The sequence below is a fragment of the Canis lupus genome, chromosome 3 (assembly GCF_048164855.1).
Source record: "Canis lupus baileyi chromosome 3, mCanLup2.hap1, whole genome shotgun sequence".
Taxonomy (NCBI): Eukaryota; Metazoa; Chordata; class Mammalia; order Carnivora; family Canidae; genus Canis; species Canis lupus.
In genome coordinates, this window is record NC_132840.1 from 26,099,927 (window position 1) to 26,127,139 (window position 27,213).

Consider the following 27,213-nt stretch of genomic DNA (forward strand, 5'->3'; position numbering starts at 1 on the left):
CATAGGGAGCCTGCTTCTGCATCTGCCTATGTCTTGCCACTGTGTTTCTCATGAATAAATAAAATCTTAAAAAAAAACAACAAACCACTTTGCAGAGGTGGAACCACTCTAGAACCCCCGATGTGTCCTAACAGGGAGGTTCTTACCTCTGATCACCTCTCAGAGGGGCCAGATCATCTAGGTCCTCCCACTCCTGCTGCACTGGGGTCCCAGTGTCTCATGGATTATGGGTAAGGGTCCACGTGGAAGGCTGGCAGTGGTTGTTGAAACTTTTTACAAAATCAGAACTTATCCCCACATAAAACTCAAGTGGAGCCCAGCATAGAAGTGGGGGTGCCGGGCACCTTGGCCCCCTCCCTTCATCCTCCTCTAGATTCTCCCTGGAGCCTGGGGTCAACACAAATATTATTAGAACTCCAACCTGGTCATCTGCCCACCCCACCACGTAAACTGTCTGGTAACCAGCGGCCAGGTTTGCAAAGCAAGTCAGCTCAGGATTTTTGAAAAACAAACAGCAAAACCCCCCATAACTGCGTAATTTTGTCTTTTCTATAATGCAACCAGGCATCACATATAGAAAGCTTTAGAATCTTGATAAACCTTTGATAGAATATTCCGACTCTCAAGAATTACCCAAGAAAAGCCTTACATATAGAAGAGGTAGGAGCCTACTGAGGCGACTGGCAGCTCCAATTACCAGTGTGGGGAGAACGGGCGTCTTCCAGGCCCTCAGCAGTGAGCAAAAACCACAGCAGTGCTGCACAGAGCAGCCTCTAGGAGGATGAGAAAGCTGACTTCATGGCCCGGAACAGCTTTATGATGGTATCAGAAGTGAAGTGACAAAATGCTGGGTACAGAAAGATTCTATTTTTGTAAAAATAAATAAAATCTATCTATCTACCTATCCATCTATTTATCCAACACATACAAAGAAGAAAATCAGAAGAGTAGGCCCGTACTTTATAAAGTTGCAGGACCGGGAGGGATTTTTCTTGCTCATTGGTATTTCTGGATTTCCTACAATGAACGTATTTCCCTTTTATAAGAAAGCAACAAGAGATGTTAGTAGAGTAATATGAATACACCTAGGGATGGAAGAGAATCCCTCACAGACAACACCGCCCCCACCTGGTTTCCTGCTCACAGCACAGAGCCCGGGGAGCCCTGGGAACCCAGGGTGAGAAGCGCTTGTGACTGTGGGAGCCGAGGGCTCCTCCTGTGAGCATACCCTGCAGGCTGGTTATGGACTTGGGGCATCACAAGGACCCTGGAAGTCTGTGACCTCTGGGATCAGTTTTGAGGTCCCATCTGTGAGCAGCTTGGCCCTGCCATCCCAGAGGATCAGCTTCTAGCCTAAGAATGACTGGCCAAGTCCCTGTCCCCACCAAATGCCATCCTCCCCTTGGTGCTCACATTTGTTGGGCTGCCCCTCTGCATCATGCTGTGCTTTTATCACCCCCTCAAGTCTGCTACCTCAGACTTCAACTCAGCCCATAGTAACACAGACCCCCGCCAAAGGCACTTGCAAATGCTGCTCATCATAGTCTTGCTCAGGGCAGCATGGACTCTCAAGCAGAGTTTGTACACGACACAGACAAGGGCCACCCCGTGGGCCCTGCCCCTGGGCTCTGGGCTCAGCGTGGGTACAGTACAGCATCTTCAAGTGCTTTCTCCAGGCCCACCTTACACCTGCCCTCCGCTGGGCCTGAAGTGAGGCCTCCTCACCCAGGTTGGGCAGTGTCCTGGGTACCAGGAGGACTGGTGCTGAGCCTCACTGCCAGGAGGGTCAGTGGGGCCTCTGGGAGGAGGCTCAGGAGATAAAGGTCTGTTGCCCCTGGGCTCTGGGGTGGGGCTGGGGATTGCTGGTTGGGACAGGCTTTCCACCTGAGCCCTTGCTCATATTGTCCCCCCAAACACCCTCCTTGGTTCTATGCTCAGCAGACTCCTGTCCCCTCCCACTCAGGCCTGCCCCAGGTAGTAGGTCTCCTGTTCAAATCCCTTCACCTCTTGGGGATGCGGTCATGCTGCACTTGCCACCTGCACAGGAAGCCCCAGGATCCCACTCTCAAACCTGTGTTGGAGAAATAAAGTCATTTCCATCTGCAGCCAGGACCTCTCCCCACCTGCTGCCAGGGCCTGGGCCACCCAAGTGAATAAAGACAAGACGGCCTGAGATGTATAGTTCAAAGGTTGGTATCTTTTTTGGTTTCCTTTTTTGTTTTTGTAAAGAAAAATAAGGTTGTGTTTTTTGTTTGAAAGAAAACATGAGGAAGCCCCCCTTCCCCACTCCGCCTCTCCCCTGCCCCTGAGAGGTGCTGTAACCTCCGGGCTTGGGCAGGAGGGACCAAGCTGGCCCAGACTGAGACGGGAGGCTGGGCACTGTGTTGAGGCTTCCTCAGAGCCACAGAGGAAGGGTGTTCGGGAATGGAGTTTGGCTTTGTTAGGCAAAAAATAAAATTAAAAAACTTGACACACATGCCAGCTGTACAAATGGGGGCCAAGAAGCAGCACCTCCAAGTTGGAATCATCTCTGGCAGTTAGACACAGGGTCCTGGTGCGGCCCCTGGCTCCCCATGCCCCGTGTTCTGGGGTGAGACAGGGCAGGAAACAGCTTTCAGGACAGGAGTGGGGGGAAGAGGAGAGAGGGGGAAGTCAGAGCAACTCCTTCCCCACATGGTAAAAAAAACTCTAAAAAAGCACCCAAGGCTTAAAAAAACGAAACCTCCCTGGCAGGGAGAACTGGGGGCATCCTGCTTACCAGCAAAATGCCTTACCTGGCAAAAATGTGTAGAAAAATAAAATTAAACTTTATCCCTGAATGATAAAGACCCTTCCTCCTGCCGTCATGACCACCACCCTCCACCAGCAAGTCTCAGAATTCGCCAAGACTGCCAATTCCTCCCCGAGTGGCACAGGATTGTGCAAGACTGTGGCTGCCCACCTGTGTCTGAGGCCCCAGGGCAGCGGGGACAGGGACAGGGGGCCTCTGATGGCCACACGCACACTCGTTCCTCACAGCAGTGGGGCGGGGGGAGTCCCTGTTGCCAGACCAAGGGCCGTCCTTCCTCCTCTCAGGGGCAGGACGGGACCCCAGCAGAAAGGCCGGGGTTGGGGGGCAAATGTGCAGTAGCTGTCGGAAGGGCAGTGGCAGGGCTGAAGGGCAGTGGGGTGGGAAGGAAAGCCAGCTGAGGTGGCCTGAGACAGAGGTCACCCTGAGCCCACCGTGACAGCAGAATGAGTCGGAGGGGAGGAGGTTCACGGCAGGGCAGGGGCAGGGGCAGGGTCCACTTCCATCTGAGACCTGGAGGCTGGCCCGGGCCTGTCCCGCAGGGCAATGCAGGCCAAGGGCTGGAGCCTCCCCTGTGGGCAGTGTGTGGAGGAGGGGCCCAGAAGCACAGGCCAGGAAATGGGGTAGGGGGCTCTGGGTAGTGTTCTCAGTGTCACAGGGCTGCTGCCTGGGAAGGGCACTGGAGGTAATAAAATGGGGGCACGAGAGGCCAGAAGGGTGGCTGGTGGGGGCGGGAGGGGAGGTGCTTACACTAGAACTCTGAGGGGCCCTGGGCTGGGGACCCCTGGTACCTGCCCGCCCACCAGGAGAGCCAGAGGGCAGGCTGGGCCTGGAGCTGACAGGACAGGGCAAGGCAGGGCCAGGTACTGCCTGTCCTCAAGGGGGCCTGCCCAGGGTCTGTTCTTCACGGGGCAGGACTGAGGATGAGGGACACGGGGACCACCCTCCATCCTCCCCCAGGGAACCTGAGGTGGCTGTAGTGAGATAGAAGTACAGTACGGAGATGTGGTCCTAGCCCGTGGCGCAGGGTTATGAGGCAGCCCAGCGCCTGCTGCAGGTACAGTAGTAGTGGCACACCGGCCAGGTAGGCTGGGCAGTCGGGGGGGGACTCCAGGGTCTTGTAGCCCCTCGGGGACCCCTGGCTTCGGGATCAGGGTCAGCACCAAACACAAGAGATGTCAGCTAAGGAAACGGGCAGGGAGGAGAGTGACCTCACGGACCAGGCTCAGCCCTGTGGTCTGTTAGGTGAGGAGGAGGGATCCCGAGCACAGGACGGGCCCAGAGAGGTCAAAGGCCCTGGAGAGGACGGTGGAGGCAGCCCTGCAGGGAGGGCTCTGAGGCCGGCAGTGGTGGAAGCAGCATGCACCTGGGCGCCTCGGAGACCCTCTGGGCGCTGGGAGGCTGCGGACCACAGGTCAGCGCAGAATCTGGTACAGGTAGGCAGAGGTGAAGAACACATTGGCAGCCAAGCTCACGGCCAGGAGGCCCCGGACCAGGGAGGGCCTGAAACGACCTTCGGGAGAGAGCAGAGAGATACAGTCAAAGGGGCAAAGGTCAGAAGAGGGACCTGTGGGTGGTAGGGTTGCTGTGCAGCAGATCACTGGCCCAGCCCCCCAGAGATGCTGCTGTGGGGCCCTGCGGCCCTGCTCCCAGGGCTCTCCTGGTTGCCCAGAGAGACCCCTGAACCTGGGGTCACCTGGTCAAGTCCTGCCCCCCCCAAAGGTACCTCATTTCCTGAGCTCATGCTACCCGGCAGCTACTGGGCCAGGGTGTGTCCCATACTTGTACCCTGGTGAGAGGGCCAGGAGTGTGTCCCCCACTTTACAGACAGGAAACGGGGGTTTTAGGGCAGTGAGTAGTACCATGCCCAGGCTTCAGACTGGGGCTCCCCGCTCCAGGTCTGTGTTCTGGGTCTTGCTGCTGCTGGGTTGCACCCCAGACTGGCTGGATTTGGGGGCAGCACCTATTTCCAGTCAGTTCAAAGGTTTCTTTGCTAAAAGACTTGTTGTGTACACGTCAATCCATCTTCCCACATACATGTCCCTTGGGCCCTCCTAGGGAAAACACGGGGCGCTGGCTCTTGCGTGCCAGGCACTTTACAGAACCAGGATCTAGTCTCATACCCGGCCCTGCAGCCCGCAAGCAGAGGAGCCGGGATTGGAACCCAGCAGCTCCGTGCCCCGCGGTGCACCAGGCTCTCCAGGCCCGCATCTTCCCAGGGCCGTGCAGGAAGAGAAGCCACCGCCCAACACGGCAGCAGCGACCTCAAGATGTGGCTGGCACAGCAAAGAAACTACATTTTTTACTGGCATTCAATGCTCATTCTGTTAAATTTAAATAGCTCCCTGTGGTCAGAGATGCTGTTCTGATGCAGATCCAGACCCTGATCTGAGGGTGGGGCATGCCGTCTGCCAAGTCGTGGTCGGACCCAGAAGGTGCTGGCTCCCCCATCACTGGAGGGCCCAGGACAGCTCGCTCTCTCAGGTCCCACACAGACCAGGAGGTGATGGGGGCTGCAGACCCTTGGCCTCCACGCTGCTGTGCCCTCCTCAACCACATCAGAGTACAGACCTCTCCAGGCAGTGGCCTCTTCCACGCACCCTTGGGTGGTTGTGTCCACCACACAGGTGGATGACTGGGATGAGTCGTCCTCTTTCTTGATGGAGCGGCTGCTGCAGGCACTGCCTCTTTCTGGCACTGACCTCATGTCTGCAGAGAGAGAAGGGGTGTCTCAGAGGGTGCCCACAGCTCACCCCCAGGGACAGACATGGGGCAGCTCTACCTCCAATCCCAGGACTGTCCTTGGATGTGGCCAGCGAGCCCTGGCCATCCCAGCCCACTCGCCCTACTCTGGGCAATGGAAGGCCAGGTCCTCGTTCATATCCCGGCTGTGTAGCTGCCACGAAGGGAGCTGGTTTTAGATCAGGAGCAGCAAACTGCACGGCCAACAGGTGCTGACAGATGATGGCCACAAGTGAAGCTTCCAGACGTGGGGCAGGGGGTGACCGAGGCGGGGACGTGGGATCTCAAGTTGCCCTTCCACCTGTCTGGCCAGTATTCAGACCCACTGTGGCCAGATCTTCGGACATTGTAAGAGACACAGGAGATCCACACATTCATGTGAAAGTCCTAAATTTTAAAGGTTGATGTTAAAAATTTAAGAATTAAAAAATACTTGACAGGACAACCACCATTTGAGCAAAACAAAAATATCTGTGACCAGACAGATGCAGGCTAGCAGGGTATAATGCATTTTTGATCCATCCCAAGGAACAAAGGACCCTCCAGGTCAATTGCAAGAGAAGAAAATAAAACCAGCCAACGGAGGGCAAGGTCTTGGACGGTCCGAGGTCCCCAGAAGCCAGGCCAGGAGTGTCTGGAGCTTGGGAGGGTGGCTGCACATGCTTGGATAAGAGCAAGGACAGGCCCTGCGTGGCCTCTTGCCTGCACGTGACCAGAGACACTGTCACAGCTCGGCTGGGCTCTCTTGTATCCCGGGAGGGCAATCAGAGGGTCGTACCCACAGTGAGCTTCGTGTCCTGCGCCGGCGATCTCTGTGGGACCTGGGGCGGCTCGAGGGGGAAGAGGCTGCCGTTGTGGGGCGAGTGTTCGTCTGAGCTGCTAGGTGTGTTGGGCACCTCCCCGGGGGGTGATGGGAACAGCAGCAGCTTCTGCCCCTTCAGGTTGAGCCGGGCCGGGCTGATGAGCGGCCTGCGGTGGCGCAGAGAGCCAGAGCTGGAGGCCACAGAGCCGGCCACGGAAGGTGCTGGGGAAGGGAGTGGGGAGGAGGGGCAGCATCCCGACAGCAGAGAGAAGTAATCTGGAAGGCAGGAGGACAGAAACGGCGACTTCTGGTAAGAACGGTAACAAGGATGAGTGCTGCCTACTGTCACAGCTACGCTTGCTACAGCAGCTGTGCTCCTGCCACTTTTCCTCTAGAAACCCAAGAAGAAAGGCAAGGCCGGCCCAAGGTGGGGGACAGAGGGAAGCCTGCCAGAAGCTGAGAGAGGCCAGAGGATCACAGAGCCTTAGCCCCGTCCCCTCTGTCTGCCAAGGGCACTGAATTAAGCTCCACTAGACCGAGCCCTGCTGATGGCGGGATCCTCAGTGCGTGTATCCATCCGTCATCACTGAGAAGGGGATGGCATTATACCTAATCCTGGAAACTATCACACCCATTTCACAGAAGAGGAAACTGAGGCACAGGGGTGAGTCACTTGCTCAGGGCTGCACAGCTGGGAGGCATGGGGCTGAGGCTTGAACAAAGGCCCTCGTCAGATCCTAAGGCTCATGGTTAATCTAGCTGCTGCCCCCGCCCCTCCCACTGCATGCTCGGGAAACTTGGGCCCACACTGTCCCCAGCGAAAGCAGCCACCCCGTTCTCCTTACCTGAAACAGGAACCTCTCCAGAGCGAGACACCTGAGATGGCGGACGGCTCCCGCTGAACAGATACCCCGAGTCTGAAGAGGAAAGAAGAGGGTGAGACATATCAGGCCCATGGTGACGACAGCTGCCCACCCTCTCCATTGTCCAGTCCCTGCCCTGCTGACATTTAACCTTTGTCACTCAAGTCAGGCCTTCACGGAAACACAGGCTCTCAACTGACTCCCTGAACTACTGTCTGAGATATGCTTGGCCTGTGCTTAGTTCACGGAGAAAGAAACAGACACCAGCCCTCTCCCCACCACCTGCACCTGCTGGCCTGTACTACACCTCAGGGAGCACTGAACATGCTGCTTTTCCTCAGTCAAGCACACCCCGAGGGCAGAGACACCACCCCAAGGGTCCTATGTTTCCCCAACACTCAGGTGGGAGCTGAGTGTGGAAAGGTTCAGCAACCACCATGTGCTGTCATGAGCGGCTGCTCCTCCACTGCCCGTGGGGCTATGAGAGTCCCTTGGTCACAGTGCACCGCCTACCCCTTCCCTCACAAGGCCCAGCAACAAACACCCGGCCAACCCATGTGTCTGGGTAAGGGTGGGCATGTGGCCCAAGCAGAGTCCTTTCCAGAGCCCGCTCTATGGATGCTAGGAGAGCAGTCTCTTTGTTGGGCATGAGCTATAGGGATGCAGGGATGAGGACAGCAGCAGGAAGGAACAGAGGCAAGGAGGGTGAGAAAGAGAGAAACAGGAAATGGGAACCTGGCCTGGTGCCTGAGCCCCAGACTACCAGCTCCTTTTGGTTACCTAAGCCAAGGAACTGCAAAAACTCATCCTCGATGCCCCTGGCAGTGGAGACCCTGGGATCCCACCTGTCACCAGACATTTTGAGACCAGCCTACGCCCCACCACCCCGACCTCCAGCCTCACAGGGCAACAGGGAGGTTGCGGGTCCTCCACGATGGGTGTGAGGCCCTGCCTCAATGGCCTGCACTGGCTCTAGAATGCCATCCTCCCCTCCTGAGGGGCTTGAAATAGAAGCTCCCCAGCTCAGGCCACCCGGGGTTAGCATGCACAGAGAGCCATCCAGGAGAGTCAGGCCCAGGGCAGGGCTGCTCCTGGCTGGGCAGGTGCTGGGCTCCTGGTGCCCTCAACAGGCAGCCCACTCTCTCCCCAAGTTTTCCTCAAGACCCACAGGGAACAGAGAGGGATATCTCTGCTAAGAGGGTAAAGGAAAATCATCCTACTGTCAACTCGGGGTACAAGCAAAATGGCCTTTAGTCACCTTGGAGGAGCTAGGCCTCCAATTGCTGCTGTTACCAGCATTCCTATCCCATTATAATAACTTTAGTCATGTTTGCTAAAGGTCCTGTTCTAGAAGCTTCTCTGATATCATGCCCACCTCAGCCCTGAGGCACAGCCTCTGGTTCTAGATCCTCCCAGGGTCCTGGGCTGGGGGCCTGCTTGGCCTGGGGCTCAGTTTTTCAACCCTGCATTTGCCCTGGCTCTCCCCAACATGGCCATCAGAAGGCTCTGACAGGACTTGAAATGAGCTGTCCCTACCTCGGGCCCAACCAGCCCCACCCCTACCTGGAAGCTGGATGGACACAGCTCTAAGAATACTCTAGGGGGAGGGGCCCAGTCCCTAGGCCTCCCAGGTTCCCACACTCAGGGAATTTCAGGGTCTCCCCTCACCCGCCAAGGGCTGCTCACAAAGAGCCCAAAGAGGCCTCATCAACTCCACTGAATGACCATTCCCGGAGGAGGGTGCTGGTTACACTGCTGGTTACACAGAACCATCTGGCATCCAGGTGTCTGTACTTGGGGCAGTCACGCCTATCCTACTCTGAAGGCCTTGAACCCTACCCACTGTGTGACCTGCCCTCTTGTGGTGTGACCCACCCTCTACCCAGGAGGACACGGGCCTGCACACACCAGGGCTGCAGGATGCCTGAGCTCAGGAGCCAGATGACTGGGTACAAAGCCCAGCTCCAAGCTTGGGGGGTGGGGAGGGGATGTGACTGAAGTTCAGAGGGCATGTGACTGGAGCTGGAGTCCCCAAACAGGCAGAGCTGCTGAGGGGCTGAAACGGGAATCCGGGACTCTGACTGCAGGTTACCAAGCCCAGATTAACCAAGACACCGCCCACATTCTTGGAGGCTGGGATCCTGCCTCATGACTCCTGCTCCCAAACCTGCGTCCCCCAGGAGCCAGTCCCTAGGACACATCCCAAGGAGGATGCAGCCTAGTCCGCCCAGGTGGCTTCCCCAAGCGCTGAGGGCCATCACAGAGTGCTCGCCATGCTCTGAAGAGGAAAAACTGGATTTAATTTATAACTGACCTCCCAGGAAGATTCTGCTGGAGAAGGGGAAGGATAAAACAAAGTCTCTTGTGCCAGGGCCCATGTGCAGCAAGCGGTCAAGAAGTGGGGCAAATTTTCCAGCCCCCAAGGCCTCAAAACAATGGCAATAATAATGACAGCAAGAAGGGTGGTAAAAGAGGATGCCCAGTGTGCGTGGATGTCTGAGTGCCCGCAAGGTGCCAGCTGCCCTTCTAGAAGATGCTTTGAAGGTATTTGACATTTGACACAACATTTGACACAACATTTGACACAAACACCCACAGGCAGATTCTGCTACGAGCCTCATTTTCTTTTTTTTTTTTTAAGATTTGATTTATTTATTTGAGAGAGAGACAGAGAGAGATCGAGCACAAGCAGGGGAATTGGCAGAGGGAGAGGGAGAAGCAGACTCTTCACTGAGCAGGAAGCCTGATGTGGGGCTTGAACCCCAGGACTCTGAGATCATGACTTAAGTCAGATGCCCAACCAAATGAGTCCCCCAGGGGCCCCCTAGCCTCATTGTCTTTGAGGGAAACAGGCTCAGAGTGATAAAGCCCCCTGGCTCAAGGCATCTAGCTACTGAGTGGACTCGCCAGGATTTGAGACCAGTTCTGCACATCTCTACAGCAGGAGCTCTAACCACCTTCTCACCCACATCCCACCCCACACTCAGCATCTCCCTGCCCAGCCCAGCTCACCCTGCCTGGGCTGAGCACCTCCTACCTGCTCGAGTCAGAGAGGGGATGGTTCCTAGTGAGAGTGCCCGGCTGAGGCGGCCTGGCAGCGAGGAGGGCGAGGCCCGTCGAGGAGACCGGAACAGCTGCTGGCTGGCAAGTGGCAGGAAGCCAGGCGGGCTGGGGATGAACAGAGATGCTGCAGGGCCCGCGCCTGGGCATGGCACGGCTAGGTTGGGGCTCGTGGGGAAGAGGCCGGCCGAGTCTCTCGGGAAACACCTGCAAGAGCCCGTCGGGCACGGGAGACAAGAGGAGGGTCAGCCCCGGGAGGCTCTGGAGGTGGCCTCCACACAGGTCCCGTCCCCTCTCCCCTGGTGCCAGGTGGGGCCGGAGTCGGGGTCCCAGGGAGGCGTGCGTTAGTTGAAGCAGAAAAGCAGTCCAACCGCATTCACGCCATTAGGAGCGGGTGGCTGGGAGGTGCCAGCGTGACCCACCCCTCCCTGCATGCCCCCCTCCGATCCCCCTCAGCTTTCACAGCAAACTAGTTCCACTACTGGTCTCGGTATTAAAGTGACACTGTCGCCCTTGCCAACCTCACGCCAACCCTTTGCCTTGAAGCAAAAATGCTCAACCCCGTGCCAGGTGCTCAACGAAGGCCTTGCCACTCTGTGCTCCGTGCCCAGAGCCTCTGGACAGGGCGGCTGTGCTCGGGGAGCCCCCTGCTCCACAGGGCCAGGCTCCAGGAATCCCGTTGCTGCTCCCTGGTCTCGGACACTCCTCTAAAGCCCCTTGCAGAGCTGAGGGGGAGGTGGCCAGGCTTTGGACTCCCCGGGGAAGAGGCTCTTGCAGGACACAAGCCTAACAACTCAAGCTTGGAAAAGACTGGTAAACCATTGCAAGGTCTGCCCCAAAGACGGAAGGTGACAGTGTCTCTTTAACTCGAGAATGGGACAAATCACACAACAGGACCTGGTGGCCCCAAGCCAGATTGTCAACCATGCTTCTGATTAAGGCAACCGATTACAGAAGGAGGGAAGGGGCAGAGGCAGTTAATACATTAGTCCGCCGTCTGGACGGAGCTGGGGGAGGTCCAGCCTTACCTCAGTCCCAAGGGACAATTGGGGCCATGGACAATGTGCCGACGGAGGGGCAGGCTGGCTCAGGCCCTGCAGCAGAGCCGGGGGCCTGCTAAGGGGCCCACCCCACACCCACCGTGAACAAATACTCAGGGCACTGCTAGCTAAACTACACTCCGCTGACTGCCCTACTATTTTCACTCCTATCCCTCCTTTTAAACAAGTTCTATGAGGCGAGTGTAATGTCTACTGCTGCCCTCCTAGAGGGCCTTCCAAAGTGCCAGGAGGCTACCTGGATGTCAGAACCAAAGGTGGGGCCTTGGGTTTTGGGGGCACGGGGAAATCGTGGCAGGAACTCCTCAAACCAATCGCCAGGAGGTGGGTCTGGCCAACTCCAGGCTGGACGAGGCCGCACTCCATGTGCCAACTTGTTCTGCCCAAGCCTGACACCCACCTCCATGCCCCCCAGACATCTGAGGAAGGTTCTGTCTCCATACAGGTCGACTTTCTGTCTCCACACAGGTTGTCACTGTAGAACTGTGTGTGATACCATCTGGCAGGATGGCGCTACTACTGTGGGGAAAGGTGAGGTGGGGGGCCACCGAACTCACAGCAGGGGCAGGGGACGTGCACTGGGACCTCTGGCCAGTTGGCTCTGATCACATGTGAAGGAAGCTCTGTCCCCTGCTGGGCCTGAACCTCCTAGAGGACCCCCTGGGGGCAGGGCATGCTTGGGCCTGTCCAGCAGATGGCAGCAGGATTCTGAGCAGGCTTTCTGTGCCCACCCCTGCCACAGAGCCCATGGCCCACCCCCAGTAACCAGCAAGTGAGGGGAGAGGCTCCATGCCAGGCTGTGCAGCTCAGAGGCGGTCAGCTGTGCCCAGAAGCAGCTTCCAGAGTCTTTCCAGCTCTTCCCTTTTTCCCAGATCCTGCCCACACCTGGGGCCACCCTAGTGCTTAAAACTGGAGTCTCTCAGCCATCTGGCACAGAGCTGTTCCCAATCTGATTCCCTAAGAACACTGGCACTGAGGAGACAGCTCTTTGGTCTGACCCCTCTTGCTGTGACATGCAGTGACATCAGTCAACTTGCAGGTACTTGTAAAGGGCCAAGTGAGCTCTCATCATGGCTCTGCAGCAGACGGTCCCTGGGAACCTCTGCCAGGCTCCAGAGAGCTCCAAAGTATCTACACTGCCTTTGGCAAGGGTTCCCCCCAGACCACCCTGCACCCTCAAACGCCATCTCAGAGAAGCACTCAGCCCATAACCCAAGTCTGTACATCCACTGGGATAAACAGGTTCTAAGATGGGTCAGGCGGTTGTACTGTATCCCATCTGACACTAAGGGGGCTGTCCAGTCTTTTCGACCCAATCCCAGTCCCAGACAGGAATGGAAGGAGAGAAAGGACTACATTTTAAGCAGCAGTTTATTGAGATGGGGGAAAATATGACCCAGCAGGACATGTGAGGGCAGCTGGGCCCCAAGCGTTTGGTGGCCACGTTGCCAGCACCCAGACCTGACTCCTGTGGGCATGCCTGTACCCCGAAATCCCCTGCCCCTGCCACAGAAGCCTCTGAAGAAACGTGAAAGAACAAACAAAAAAGACATGGTACCTGATGCCCGCCGGTAAAAGCAGAGCCCCGGAGGCATTTATTGAAAATACAGCACGAAAAACACAACATCTATGGCCAGGAGTTATGGTTACAGCAGAGAGAGTCACCGGCCGATCCTCCGCAGTTCTACTACACAACCAGAGAGGTTGGGACACTTGGCCACGGTCACGGACAGAAGGGACACAGGCTCCTCCCAGGGCAGGTGCGTCCAGGTGGCTGCTCAGCCCATGATGGGGACCCCAAATTCGGAGAGAGAAGACAGCCTCCCTCATGTCTTGGAGATGGTCACCCCGACCCCAGGTGGTCTGACAGTTGTCCCCAGTGGAGGGGACAGAGGTCCCCAGTAGGGCAACACGTTTCCAGTTAATAAGCCACAGTCCCAGTGGTGCCAGCACTTCCTCAGCGGTTGCCAGTAAACATCAGAAGGTGCTAGAATATGCTCCAAATAACGAACTTTAAAGGACAGACAGGTCATTTTAAAAAGTCACACACAACTCTAAAAAGCCCAGGAAGCCTGCTCCGATGAGGCTCATCTCATGAGGGTGTCTTTCCCTCCCCACTAGAGGGCAGGAAAGACATCTGCTCGGCAGGGGCTCCTGGCCAGCAAGAGAACTGGTTACGGTTATTATAAATAATTTAACTTAAATACACACATACACACAGATGTCCTGCTTCTACTCCACGCCAAGAAAGGCAGTAATTAGCATCACACTGTCAGTTTCCTTGAGAATGGGAGATTCCGTATACAAGGGCATGCACAGCTAACAGACCATGGGCTCTCAGCCTGGTACCTGCCGCCGCCCCTCCCCTTGGGCGGGCTGCCTGGGGGTGACGAGGTAGAAGGGGGGCCATCTCCTCCCCCACCTCGGCCAGGCCAGCAGGGCCTGCTCCCGGTTCAGCATGCTCCCCGCTCGTCAGTCACCTTGTACCTCACCCTCCACAGAGAACAAGTAGAGCCCAGCCAGGAGGGGCCTTGACTGAGGCCACACAACTGAGGCTACACTGGTACAGGGGCAGCTCTGTACCCACCCAGGGGCCAGGGCGGGGCACAGGCTGCTGCACAATATGGTGAGTGGTACGGGGTGGCTTCTTAGGACCCCATCAACGTAAGGACCTGTGACGGTGGGGCCCAAGCTCCATGAAGGGCCTGCCCAGGGTGCTCTCCCTCCTGCCCCTCAGGCTCTGGCAGCTGCTGTGACCCTCATGTGCATGGTATCTGCTTTGCCTTCTCCCGCTTCAACGTGTAAAGCGGAGTGGTTGGGACCCTTGGGATCGCATCTGGAGGGGGACTCATGCTCAGAGTGATTAGTGGCAGGGCATACTTGCCCCAGAGGGAGTCATCAGGGTGCACAATGCAGGAAGGAAACAGCCTGGGGCCACCCTCCCACTGGGCTGGCACTTCTGTCTCCACAGGGTGTCCATACCAAGGTGAGCACTCAGAGGTCCTGGAGAAAGGTCCACCTCTCATTTCACAGATGGTAAACTGAGGCTGGAAAGAGCACGGGCCCGGCTAGGATCAGCTAGTGAGAGGCAGGTGTGCCTCTCCCCGGAGCGGTGACTCTCTCCCTCCCCTCCCACCTGACCCACAGAAGCAAAAGCTACCCCACAGAGAACTGGAAAGCAGGAAGCCTCGGCAGCCTCCATTAGGGGCTCCAGGAGCCAGGAGGGTAGTGGTGACAAATGAGGACAAGGTGACAAATGAGCTGGTGTCCTGGGTGTCGCTCTTGGGCCCTCGCCCTGTGCTATCCACACACAGTGAGAACTTTCCCCAGGCATCGTATGGGGGCTGAGTGGAGGAACTCCCAGGCATGGGAGTAAGGGCACAGGCCAAGAGTACTCGGGCCTCTACTGCCAGCCTTTGCTGGCAATGCCTGCACCCTAGTCCCTGCAGGGGTGAGCAGAGGGCTCAGCCAATACGATAGGGCCCTGCCCTTTTAGGGCAGAGCCAGGCATGTCTCAGAACAGGGAGCAGCTTGAGGGTGCCCTAGTTCTGTCCTAGCCCACAGCAGTGCCCGAAAAATAGACAGATAAAGACTGCTCAGATCGCCCAACGACCTGGCTGCTAAGAAGACACTTGCTGGCCACAGAAACAGGATTCTCTACTGTCCACCTCAAGAGTCTCACGCCACACTCATGGTCAGGCCCAGTCTGGACCCAAGAATTGCATTCTCCATTCCTGAGGAAGGAGGCTGGGGGACAGTGGGTCTCGGGAAGCTCTTAGGGGCAGCCCTGTGTCCTTCTGGTTCCCTGCTCTGTGAGGGTTGGCTGGGCTACGGTCAGGAGTAAAAGGATAGAGCAGTGATGTGAGGACAAGGTGGGGGGGCTCTGTTCTGGCCCCTGCTCAGCTGCACCTGCCCATGCCAAGCAGCCCGAGTAGGCCATGCGCCAAGGGCTCAGCCTGCAGTCACTGTCACCAGCCCCTGAGCCAGAAGCTCGGGGATGGAGCAAAGTGAGAGGAGAGGCAGACAGCAGAGACCTGACCCTCACCCCCGGGTGTGAGAACCAGGAAAAGGGTGTGGCCAGGGTGGGGGGCTCTAGGAGCTGCCAGCTGGAGGCCCTGGGTCAGAGGCAGGCTGTGTGGGTGCCGCCTGTGATCCAGTCTCAAGGCAGCAACAGGGTCTTTGGCCAGAAAAATGGCGGCAGTGGTGGGCAGCTAGAGGACACTTGGAGGGTGGCTTGGTGGTGCCGGAAAGGACAGGGAGCTCTAGGCTGGGCAAGGGCAGGAGTGAGGCAGGTTAAGACGCAAGTCAGAGGGGCCCTGCTCTGGGCCTGTCCGTCCGTCTGTCCTCCCCCCACAGTCACTGCTGCTTCTCTGACCTTCGGGGCCGGAACCTCCGTGGGCCTGTCGCCTTCCTTGTGGCCACGGCTGCCGTGAAGCCCACCAGGCAGCACAGGGACGTGGTGCTGAACTTGAGTGTGTCCAGCCAGCTGGGGGAGGCAGCCTGCAGGTACTGCTCAGTCAGGTGCAGCCCCAGCAGCAGGGCCCATAGGCAGGTGGAGAAGGCGTCAATCCGCCGGAGCCTGTGGGACAGAGCAGGGGTGGTGGTGAGGGTCCACGGCGTCAGTGTAAGAACCCACCCCCTCCTGCCACTTGGCCCCTATGTCTGTCCCTGGCCCCGCTCAGAGGTCAGAGTCCAGGGCCGAGGAAAGTGTGGGCCTTTGACTCCCACTCCCAACATCCATACGCTGTGTGACTCTGAATGGGCCTCAGGAGTCCGGCCTATAAACCTGGGTGAAGGACCCTCCCCTCAGAGCTGCTGAGGTGATGTGGACAGCATCCAGCACAGGGTCTCCAAAGTGCATGGCGGGGGAGCCCACTGGTCATCCAACAACCAGAGAGGTAGGAGGTCATCACCACCCCAACTCTGCAGATGAGGAGTCAGATGGGGGGAGAGGCATGCCCCATTTGACCTAAGTACATAGGAGGAGGTGGCTGGCCAGCTCTGAGTGCCACCAATCCCTCGGGCAGGCCCTTGCTTTCCTCTTGCCCCCCAGGCTCCCAGCCACTGGAGAAGAGGAACCATGTCGTCCTCCAGCTACATCATGGAGCTTTACCCACCACTGCACGCCCAGCACAGCCTCTTGGCTTCAACTCCTCCTACCAAGTCCTGCCCTGCATGGATCCCCACGCACCTGAGGCGGCCAGCCAGAAGCATGGCCAGCAGGCAGGTGAGCAGGCCCAATGCCACGACGCCCATCTGGTGGCTCTGCCCGAAGGCCCAGGCCTCGCGTAGCTTCTCTGCCGCGTGCTCGGGCAGCAGGCCCAGCAGCTGCTGCCAGCCCTCAGCCCCAGGGCCAGTGCTGTTGTCAGGTGTGGCTGAGCCATTACCACCAGGCGGCAGGGCTGGGGGCAGAGTGGCCTCTGGGGCAAAAGGGTTGCTGGTGCCATAGAGCGCAACGGTCAGCAGGAAGGTGCAGGCCAGGAAGGCGAGGGCACGCAGCATGATGACCTGGACTGGGGCCTTTACCGCGGATGAGAAGCTCTGCAGGAGAGAGAAACTGGTGAGCAAGGTGGCCAGAGCCACTGACGATCATTCTTGGTGCGCACTCTGCAGAGGTCTGGCAAGGGCCCCAGAGCACGTGCAGAAGAATCTACCTGGTTTCAGGGGGGTGCCTGGGTGGCTCAGTCCATTAGGTGTCTGACTCCTGATCTCAGCTCAGGTTTTGGGCTCAGGGTCCTGAGCTCAAGCCCCACTTAAAATTTAAAAAATAGGGGGATCCCTGGGTGGCGCAGCGGTTTGGCGCCTGCCTTTGGCCCAGGGCACGATCCTGGAGACCCAGGATCGAGTCCCACGTCGGGCTCCCGGTGCATGGAGCCTGCTTCTCCCTCTGCCTGTGTCTCTGCCTCTCTCTCTCTCTCTCTGTGTGACTATCATAAATTAAAAAAAAAAAAAAAAAAAAATTAAAAAAATAATAATAATAAAAAATAAAAAAAATAAAAAATTCCCATCTGGTTCCTAATGGTCAGAGATGGAGTCTTACTCGGTCTTAAATTCTCATGTACTCCCAGCTTTGTTTCTAGGTTTACTGCTGTGTCCCACTGATCTGTATCCTTTCTTGGCCTTCACCTACTGTGAAAGTCACTACGCTGGGTAGGCTACAGTTCTGCTCCGTTCTTTAGAAAAACCCTTATAGTATTATGGTGACCTGTTTTTCCTATTAAGTTTTTCAATCATTTTGTGAAGTTCTCAAAGTTTCTACTATGAATTGGCATTATAATAAACACAGAGATAACTCAGGCCAAAAAGAAGTTAAACACAGCAATAAGTTGTTTGGTCTAGGAACATGGTGGTGAGGAGGAAAGCCAAAGGTCAGCACTTCTGGCTTCCTGCTGTGCAGAAGTGGGTGGTGTGCAGGCCAGGGCTGTGGTCTTGTGGTCAGGGGCCTGGGTGCAGACTGGAAACCACACACCAACTGGACAGAGAACACATCTGGGCACCCCACGGGACAGGCAGGAATGTCTCTGGGGTGGATGGTTTTACTTCTAATTCCACTTACTATTATATCAGAGTTTTTAAACCAGGACATTCCATCCACTTAGCACCGTGATAGTAACTAAAAATAATTTTAGCCAGATAGTCCTGTGTTCAAATCCTGGTGTGTGTCCCTCAGCCAGCTATGGAACCCCCAAGTTTGACTTCCAGGTGTGCATGGGAGTCCTAGAGCCTACGGGCGTACCTGCCATGTAGGGTGCTGTGGGGAATGCATGCCAGTATTGGGGAAGTGCCCAGGTCCAGCAGGGCCCTCAGAGACCTCCCCCCCACCCCCCACTCAAGAGCACAAACACAGGTGTATCATGAGACCCAGTCACTCTTGGGACACCTACTAAGGCTGATGACCACAAGGGGCCTGGGGACAGGGTGGGAATGGGGCCCCCCAGAGAAGGCTACTCCCCCTGGGGAAAGGATCCCGGCTCGGCAGAGCTGCCCTCCACCCACAGGGGCTCCGCCCTCTATCTCAGACTTAAGGCTGTGACTCCCCGAATGCCCTGCGGGGTGCCTCGCTCCAACCTGCGTGCGGGTCTGGTCGGCCTCCCGGCGCCTGAACTGCTGGCTGAGCAGCAGAGCGCGCAGCTGTCGGTTCTGGTGCTTGAGGTAGTGCTCGACGGCCGCCTGGCATGGCCGGCACAGCTTGTACATCTGCTCCAGGTGATGCCGGTATACCTCGATCTCCTCGTCGTACCTGCCCTGCATGGGAGTGGGGGCGCCAGAGGCTCAGGGTCCTTGGCAACCGGGGCTGCCCCTGGCGAGCAGGTCAGATCTGAGTTCTCTGGCAAGTGGGGTGACCACGAGCAAGGTGTCCCTGTTTGGGCTAATGCCCTGCTGCCTGTGGTGATGTGGGCTACCGAGGGTAGGGCTGGCTAGCACATGGTAGGGGCCCATGGGTGACAGGAACCTCTCTGCCAGGTTCTGCTGCTACATAGGATGTAGCTGGAGGCCAGGAGCTCAGGACACGGCCCCTGCTTCAGGCTTCACTCCTGGGCTCCAAGGCTCCAGGAAGGCACGTGAGTCACAGGAGAAAGAGCTCTAGCCTCGCTACTTAGATGTAGACAGAACAGCCCAGAGACAGGGCCTGCCCCTTTCCTCAAGACCAAGGGTCCAGAAAACACTATAGACAAAGGTTTAACAGGGAGCTGAAGGGTCCTTTGGGCTTCAGAATAGCTCAAAAGATTCGAGTCTCATCTCTCCTCTCTCCAGGGAGGGAGCAATACACCTCTCCTTCCTCATTGCTGGAGGAGCCAAACATTTCAATCTGCGGCAGCCACGAGTGTTCAGTTTGATCTCTTACTGGGCCGAATATGCCAGTACAGCTGCTCTGGTTGCCAAACTGCACATGTCTTCCCTTCTTTATGCAAGTCTCCCTTGCCCAGCCAGGACTCCCACTATATTCCTCCCTGCCCACAGGACTGTGGGAAAGCCAGAGTCTCTGAGCCCCAGGTGGACTCTTCTCCTGATGCTTGGGGAACCCCCAGACTTAGGCGAGGCCTGGCAGGGGGCAGGCAGGCAGGATGTACTAGCTAACCAGGCTGCTGGGCTCCAAGGCAGGAGCGAGCTCCTAACACCAGGCTCCTTTTCCAGAAGCTGGGAGTGTCTTCTGACAACTCCAGAGCAACTGCCTGCCCAGCCAGTGGACAAGACTGACTTGGACATAGACAAGATGGGTCCAGGAGAGCCTGAGTGGGAGCCCAAGGATCCTACCTCCCCCTGCACAGGGCCAAACCCCCTGCAGGCACTGGGGTTTCCAGGTTGTTTCTGCACTTGGGAGCCCTAACAGCAGCAACCATGAGACAGGATGGAGGGCAAGAAGCATGTTCCAACATAGGTGGAAGAAATCACACGCCCAGAACATGGGGCTGGCGCGGCCCGGGATGAGGAGGGGGCCCTCTCCGCCCCTGCCCACAGCTGCTCTAATGCACCCAGCCCCTTGCTGCGCCCACCTCACCTCGTCACGTGGTGCAAAGGCAGCCAGCTGCTTGATTTTGGTGGTCTGGTGGTGGCTACACCTCCGGCACAGCAGCACCTGGCTGCTCACCCACTGCTGGGGCTGCGTGGGGGCACGGGGGCCAGACGTGCTGCTCACCACGTGGTTCAGGTGCTCCATGTACTGGGCAGGGATCGGCTTGTTATAGTCGCCATTCTGGGAGTCGGGGGGAAAGGGACCAGAGTTGGTGGGGGAAGTCGTCGTGTGCCCCCCCCCCCCCAAGCAGGAGAGCCTCCCTGCCAGGTCAGGCCCCCATCTAGCGACACTCCACGGAAGTGTCTTCAGAGCTAGAAAGATCTGGGTTTGAACCCTGATCTGCTACTTGTAGTGGTGTGACACTGGCCAAACCACCTCAGCTCCCTGGGCCTGTTTCCTCTTCGTCAGAGGAGGGGGTGCCTGCCAGCCCCAGACAGGCCCGCACCTCCTGGAAGCCGTTGTACTGCTCGCAGTGGGGACAGTCCCAGCAGTTACGATTCCCATAGGGCACAACTGTGTCCTGGTTGCAGAACCAGCAGTTCACGATGGTGTGTGTCGGCTTCATCCTGCGGATGAGGACAGAGCAGAGTCAAATAGAAGGGCTCTGCCACCTGTACTAGGGGACCAGAGAAAGAGCACAGGAAGTAGGATGGGAGACCCAGAGCTGGAGACACGGCGGGCTGGAGGAAATGATTGGGCCAGGATGAGGGGCTTGGCTGCATGCTGACTGCTTACCAGTCAGACCAGCAAGGAGGCCGAGGCTGGGCTGAGCTGAGCTTCTCCACAGGCCTCCAGGCAAAGCCTGCCCTGCTTGTGCCCCCCCCCCACCTACCCCTGGTGTCCTGGGGCTTAGGCAGGGGTGGAGTGGGAGGATGGGGGAATGGGTTATAGGAGCCAGGGCAGGCCAAGCCATAGGGTCGACAGTGCCCAGGTTCTAGGACCACCCACCCAAGGCTCACAGACCTTGGGCTTGTCCTGGGCTATATGAAGAGTGTTCTTTGGGGAGTTTCCAGATGGCAGGAGCCTCCTGTGCTCCATAGATGAAAACCCCAAGAGAGCGAGGCCATGGAGACTGAGGGGTGGAGACCAGAGACAGCTGCTCAGGCTGGAGCCAATCGTCCCTGCTGGAGGGGACAGGGCAGGCAATCCACAGTGGCCCTTGTTGGCCACATATGTGGTGACAGGTGGGGTCTGTAGGGTAATCCTGGCCCAGACACTGGGGGATCTGTGCTCTGGGCCCCTCCACCCACCTCACTGGCTGTGAGGTGGAGTGGCGGGGGAGTACAGCAACTGCCCAACAAACTCCTCCAGTCCAGGGACCTAGAAACAATGTAGGCAGTGGGTAGCAGCTGCCTGAACCCTGGGGTCCTGGCCTCACAGATCCTGTCCTCCCTCAGAGGCAACCTCCAGCTCTGGGGCACTGCCTGGGCCCCTGCTGTAGCACACTCATGTGTGCTGTCCACAGGGCAGCAGGACCTCGAGCTTCCTGGCCTGCCCTGGCAGAGTGTGAGCCATCACAGAATCTGCGTTCCGTGTTACTTCAATCCAACAACATGAGACACATAAAGGTGCTCTGCAATGCCAAGGGCCAGCTCCGTCACTCTCCTGTCCCTGGGCCTGCCACCGTCCTGATACCGCAGCTACCTCCTGGGCTAGCCCCTCCACTGCCCCCTCATCGACCATGGGCAGGCTTCACTCTTACCCCCTGACAACTGGGGACAAGAGCATGCCAAGGGTGGAAAGTATGTAACAATGCTGGCCTAAATGCCTAATAAATGGTAATGAGCCTGGGAAGGGGTGAGGGGGAGAGGCAGACATGCAAGGAAGGACCCAGGGTACATGAAGGCACCCTGTATCGCCCCTAGCAGCCACAGCAGCATACTCCTTGCCCCTGCTCAGGTCAAAGCCTTCATGATGGATAAGGGACCACCACATCTTGTCAACAGCAAGAGGCCAGAACAAGGCCTAGAAACGGCAGCACAGCCCTGAGGTCGTGGTTGTGTGATATGGCCTCTGGGGAATGTCATCTACCTCCTGGAACCTCCACTGCTTTGGGGGATAATGGGGATAATGATAATCCTTGCCCCAAAAGGAGGCCGCTAAGAGGATCAAACCAGGGCATTTAGGAAAGTGCTGAGCCTGGCAGGTGGCTGGTGTGAGGCACTTGGACAGCTTCACTGGGCTCCACTTAAAGAGTAGTTGAAGGCGGCGCCAGGCAAGGCAAGAGGTGTGGAAACCCGTTCCACCGAGAGGCTGGCACTTGGCTTTCCCTTTGTCAGTCTGCACCTGCTTTGTAGGCATCTCTGTGACAGCGCAGGGGCACATCCCAGTGAGTGACGATGCAGGCTGAGAAATCTCTCTCACCTGACGCGGGGGCCCTTCATCCTCACCATGGGTCCCCTCACCCCCGCAAGCCACGCCTGGCCTATGGAGAGAAGCCAAGCAGAGGAGCTGGCAGCCTCGGCATAAAGAACGAGCCAGGCAGGAGATAAAGGCGGCGGCCCGGGGACCCACGCGGCTGAGCAGGACCTGTGGCTTCAGTCCCAGGGAGTCCCCGAAGCCTCTCCTGCCCCAGGAAGCCATCATTTCCACTCTGAGCCTCCAGCTCTGCTGCTCAGGAAATGAACCTGGCTTGGAAGTGGGTGGCAGGAAGGGGAGGTGGGGGATTAGCTCTGGTCCCTGGGGCCGTCAGGGCAACCAGCCACTTTGGCTCCTGTCGCTCTCACCCTGTGGAAATCCCTGCCCAGGGTGGGGGGATCACCCACCCCTGAGGCCTCCCTCATAGCTCCTATGTGGCCTGTCCTGAAAAGGCCCAGGGAGCACTGGAGCTCCCCACTCAGCGCTGCCCCTCCCAGGGCTGCACCCACCTCCACCTGTATCAGGCCTGACAGGAGTGTTAGGGTCTATTCTGAGCCAGCTTAGTGCTGGTCCTGCTCTTGCTCAGGAAAAGCCTCCCTCCCCCCCCGCCAGGTCCTCATACAACCTCCAAACCACTTCTCCCCAAGCCAACAAATGCATCCCAGTGAGACTCTAGGACAAACTACTCTGAGGACTGGACAAAGTCTGAGGTGGTAAGACAGCACGTCCCTGTCCCACAGGCAAGAGGGAGATGGGCCCTGGCCAGGGCACCTTAGGGAGGAAGTTTGGGCCCCAAGAGGTGGGCGGACAGGAGGATCTGGAAGGGTTCACCCAGTTTCTGCTACCTGCATGCTTAACTCTTGGGCTCGGCTGGAGCCAGAGGCAGCCTGAGGAGGTCTGAAGCATCTAGGAGCAGGCTAGGCTCCTGGGGAGAAGCAAGGAGTAGCTACATGCTCTGGTCCCACCCGTCCACAAGCCCTAAACATACACACTGGGGAAAGAAAGATGGACACATGACCTCAACAATGGTATCACCCTATCAGCCCTGATGGACACTTAGTTAAAACAAAGTTTGTGCCTTGACTTTCCTACGATGGGGGTGGGGACATCTAGGAGTGAGCCCACCACTCTAAGGGATGCAGCTCTAGGTCCTCGGCACCTGCCCTGAGCCTGGCACTGTGCCACATGGAGGAGACATATGGATGGTGCTTTGTCCCTGTCTAAGCGGGCTCAGAGTCTGGGGAAGACTGTTGTGGCAATGTTTCTGCCAGGCCCTCAGAAGGGCCTGGCACACAGCTGAGGACTCCAGGCACCGCGTGTTGGCTGCATGAAATCTGGGAGACTATCTCCGTAAGAGTCAGGTTGGTTCCCTCAGGAACCAGGAAGTTAGCCTTAGCAGGGCCCCAGGAGGACAGCCCCCGACAGCCTCACAGGTGACCCTTGCTGGACCCCCACGTGGCTCCTCATTTGCTCCTCTGTGCCCTGTGGACAACATATGTTGTCCTATCCAGCCAGGAGAATTGGAGTAGGTGTCTCCGGGGCCACAGGACCAGCAGCACCAAAAAGCAACCTGGTACCTCCAGGCCTCCCGCCCATCCTCAGGGCAGTCCTGCCAACACCAAGATAGAGAGCCCCCAAATCCACCTCTCTGGCCTGGGGATGGCAGACTGCCCTCCTTCACCTCAGTACAACCCATGTGTACTGAGCACATGCTAGGCTCACAGGGAGACAGGAAATGAGCAAGGCTCTCCACTTCTGACCTGGACATGAGGAGAATGACAACTTCACAGGGCAGCTAGTGACAGATGTCACAGGATAGGCCAACAAGCACAGCATTTGCTGTTACCCTACAGAATGGGTTTGCTGGTGTTCATACAGGCGGGATGGCTGGGCCGGGGGTGGGGTGGGTACACCCAGCATGCATCCAGGGCGTGGTGGCCCCTTGGCAAGTGTGCAGGACCAGGGGAGTGTGGCCAGAGGTGGCCAGAAGGATTCTGGACACCGGGATGAGGCTCTGCTACTTAACGCGGGAAGACTGCTCTTCTCTCTCTCCAAACCCCAAGTAGATAATTCAATAAACACTCATGGTGCTACAGGAGGCCCGAGGCCCTCAGCAGGGATGTGCTGGCCAAAGACAGATCCTGGTGCTGAGCAGCAGTCTGGAGCTGGGCGTCTGGGGTGGGGGAGGAACAGGCAGCCATCACGACCACCTGGAGGCAGGGCAAGCTAGCCCAGGGAAGTGTAACTCAGCTCCCACCCCAGGCTGACAGTGGTGGCCTCCTGTGCATGCTCCGCGAGGACCCAGACTATGTGGCTTGGTTAGGAGCTGAGGAGCTAGGGTGGATCTGCTATTTAACAGAGGCAAGAGGAGGACAAGAGCCCAAGCCTCCAGGTCCTGGTCCCCTCACCTGGAGAATGGGTTTCTCAAGGTGGCGGCATGCAGGTGCTTACGCAGGTCATCAGCACTGAGTTACTAACGATCTGGTCAAAACCAAGGCTCTGGGAGGGCTGCAGCCTTCAGAGAAGTGGCCTCAGGCCAGTCTTTGCTCTATATATGTCTCTGCCAGCTCTGTGCTGAGCCCACAAACATCCTACCTGGCCACGCCGCCTTCCAGAAACAACTCTCCTCACACATCTTCCCAAGGGTCACTCAAGACCCATGGTGGAGCCAAAGCCACTGTTCCTCAATGTCCGGGTGTTCGCCCTGGTGGAAGGAGATGGGCTCAGTCTCTGCAGGGCTGGTCTTGCTTCTGAATCATGACAGTGGCCAATTTATGATGGCCAGATAAAAGCGAGTGCTTTTTGAAAATTTCAGAGCCTCCTGGGAAAAGTCTGGTCCTTGTCAGCCCAACCAAGGGGCCCCCATGCCACACCATGACTCTGGTGTCGTGCTGCTGGAGTGAAATGGCCTTCCAGGGACTCTCCTGGCTCCTCTCGGACCAGCCTGCCCAACAATGCACCAAGTCTCCAGATTCCTATCTCTGGGAGAGGCAAAGTGGTGGCCAGTAGTCCAGGAGGGGAAAACAGGACCCCTGAGAACAGCCACAGCTAAAGACAGAGGAGCTTGAGGCACGGTGAGCAAACCCAGTCCAAATTCAGCCGCACTACACTCAATGGAAGCCTGGCCCCGGCTCTGATCCTTGGTGTAACTGGGAGGCAGGGGTGTCACAGGAGACAAGCTGGGCCCTGGACTCCCCCACTGCTGTCCACACACTCTGGGAACCAGAGCAAACTGCCATGTGCTCCTGCCCTTCAGTTCCCTCACGTATAAAGTGACCGCTTTGAACCAGCTGGTCCTGGAAGGCCCTCCAGCTTCCAGAAATTGGGCAGGAACTGGGACAGTGGGAGACGTGGGGGTGTCAGGGACTCCGAGCGCTGGGAGCTCCTTCAATCCTCTCTTGGGAGGCCACCCCCTCCTCAAGCCTGCCAGTCTGGGTCGCCCTGCAGACACCACCAATGCTCCTCCCCCCCGCCTCCAGGAAGCCTGTGACTCAGTGGCCCTCACTTGTTTCTCCCCTGGGTGAGCAGCAATATGTAGTGGTGGTTAAGGAAGAACCACCAGACTGCCCAGGTTCAAACCCCAGCTCTGCCGGTCGCTGCTGAGGGACTGCAGGCAAGTTCCTTCTCTTCTTCCATCTCATGTTGGAGCTTTGCGGGGTCCCTTGCTGAAACTATAAAGCCACCCATTTGGCCCCCAGAATGTTCTCACAACCCTTTTCCCCCTGTCCTCGGAGAGGCTGGATCAGATGCAGAAGCAGCTGGGCTGCCCCCAGGCCCTGCTGAAGCCAGAGGCCACTCAGCTTTCATCCCCGACATGGAGGCCCCCCAGAGATGCAGGCTCTGAACAGGGGTCACCGTGACGCTTGAGCCCCGTCAGCGCTGGGGCAGCCACCGAAGCCGCCACGCAGCAGCGGGAACCCCAGCCCATTTAAGAACATTAGGTTTCCCCGCTCCTGGGGGCGGCACAGCCGCGGGCAGGAACGCAGGCTCCGGGGCCGGCCGCTGCAGCGCACACGGTGGCTCTCCTAGTCCAGGACAACGTTCTTAGCTCTTTTGTCCCTCGGCTTCCTTCCCTAGGGGGAGCTGGGGTTGTGACTCTGGGCCCCTGGGACGGCGTCTGCAGAGCCGGGAGTGCCAGCGAGTACCAGCCCCCCGACGGTGCCCGAGGCGCGGAGCCGGGCTGACGGCGGGCAGGAGCGCAGCGCGGGGGCGGCGGGGGCGGCGGTGGCGGCGGGGGCGGCCCTGCAGTCTCCGTGGGGGAGGAAGTGTGTGACCCACGCGCCGGCCGCGCTCGCCCGCCCCGCATTCCTGCGCCCGCCGCGCCCGCTCCCCGGCCGGGCCCTCGGGGGCCGCGCGTGGGCGCACAGGCTGGGCCCTCGCCGCCACGCCGCGGCCTCGCGGGCAGGGAGGCGCCGCGCGGCCGCGGAGGGAGGGAGGGAGGGAGGGAGGCCGGCGGGCGGCGGGCCGGGGCGCGTGGGCCGCGCGCACTCACCTCCGCGCGATCCGGTAGAGCAGCACGCCGGCCGCGGCGCACGCCGTGACCCCCAGGCCGCCGGCCAGGCCGGCCGTGGGGCAGCGGGCCAGCAGCGCGCTCACTCCCTCCATGGCTGCGCGCGCGGGCGGCGGGCGGGCGGCGGCGGGCGGCGGGCGGCGGGCGGGCGGCGGGGGGCGGCGGGCGGCGGGGCGGGGGGCCCAGGGCCGCAGGCGGGACGCGGGGCGGCGGCGCGCGCCTGCTCGCGCCGTGACCTTCGCCGCTTTGTAGCCGGCGCGGGCCCGCCCCCTGACTCGGCGCGCTCCCGCCGCGCAGCCAATCGGGGCCCGGGGCGAGCTCGGGGGGCGGGGCGCCGGCGGAAGCTGCGGCGCCAGGCCGCGCGCGCCCCCCCGCGGCGGGAGGTGGGAGGCGGGAGGCGGGAGGCGGCTCCGGCCCGGGCCCCCGCCCTCTTCCGCGCCTCCCGCGAAGTCCGCCACCCTTAGCGCCTCGGGCCACGGACTCTGGGTCGCCTTTTCTCCCGCTGGTCCTGTACCCC

At 58.6% G+C, this 27,213-nt stretch overlaps 1 protein-coding gene across 5 annotated transcripts; it reads right to left on the reverse strand.

Moving 5' to 3' along the window:
* Positions 1-2,177: 2,177 nt before the first annotated feature.
* On the reverse strand, positions 2,178-26,806 carry TMEM201 (transmembrane protein 201). Of its 5 annotated transcripts, none has more exons than XM_072819737.1 (11): positions 26,679-26,806; positions 20,274-20,394; positions 19,814-20,008; positions 18,382-18,558; positions 16,505-16,854; positions 15,689-15,892; positions 10,233-10,462; positions 7,178-7,249; positions 6,309-6,608; positions 5,360-5,497; positions 2,178-4,301 (listed from the first exon to the last, which is right to left on the reverse strand). In XM_072819737.1, exons 1-11 carry the CDS (start codon positions 26,789-26,791, stop codon positions 4,204-4,206), a joined length of 1,998 nt encoding a protein of 665 aa, XP_072675838.1. In that variant the 5' UTR covers positions 26,792-26,806; the 3' UTR covers positions 2,178-4,203. The 5 variants fall into 5 exon arrangements, 4 of the variants coding, with proteins under 4 accessions (XP_072675838.1, XP_072675840.1, XP_072675841.1 ...); XM_072819739.1 differs by lacking the exon at positions 26,679-26,806 and adding an exon at positions 24,782-24,890; XM_072819740.1 differs by lacking the exon at positions 26,679-26,806 and adding an exon at positions 20,792-20,944.
* Positions 26,807-27,213: the final 407 nt, after the last annotated feature.

Coding starts and splice junctions, on each gene's coding strand:
- TMEM201 (XM_072819737.1), bottom strand. CDS start 26,791: ATGGAGGGAGTGAGCGCGCTGCTGGCCCGCTGCCCCACGGCCGGCCTG. Junction 18,559..19,813: donor CCTTTGCACCACGTGACGAG/GTGAGGTGGGCG, acceptor ACTCCCATGCAG/GGCAGGTACGACGAGGAGAT. Junction 15,893..16,504: donor CTTCTGGCTGGCCGCCTCAG/GTGCGTGGGGAT, acceptor TCTGTCCCACAG/GCTCCGGCGGATTGACGCCT.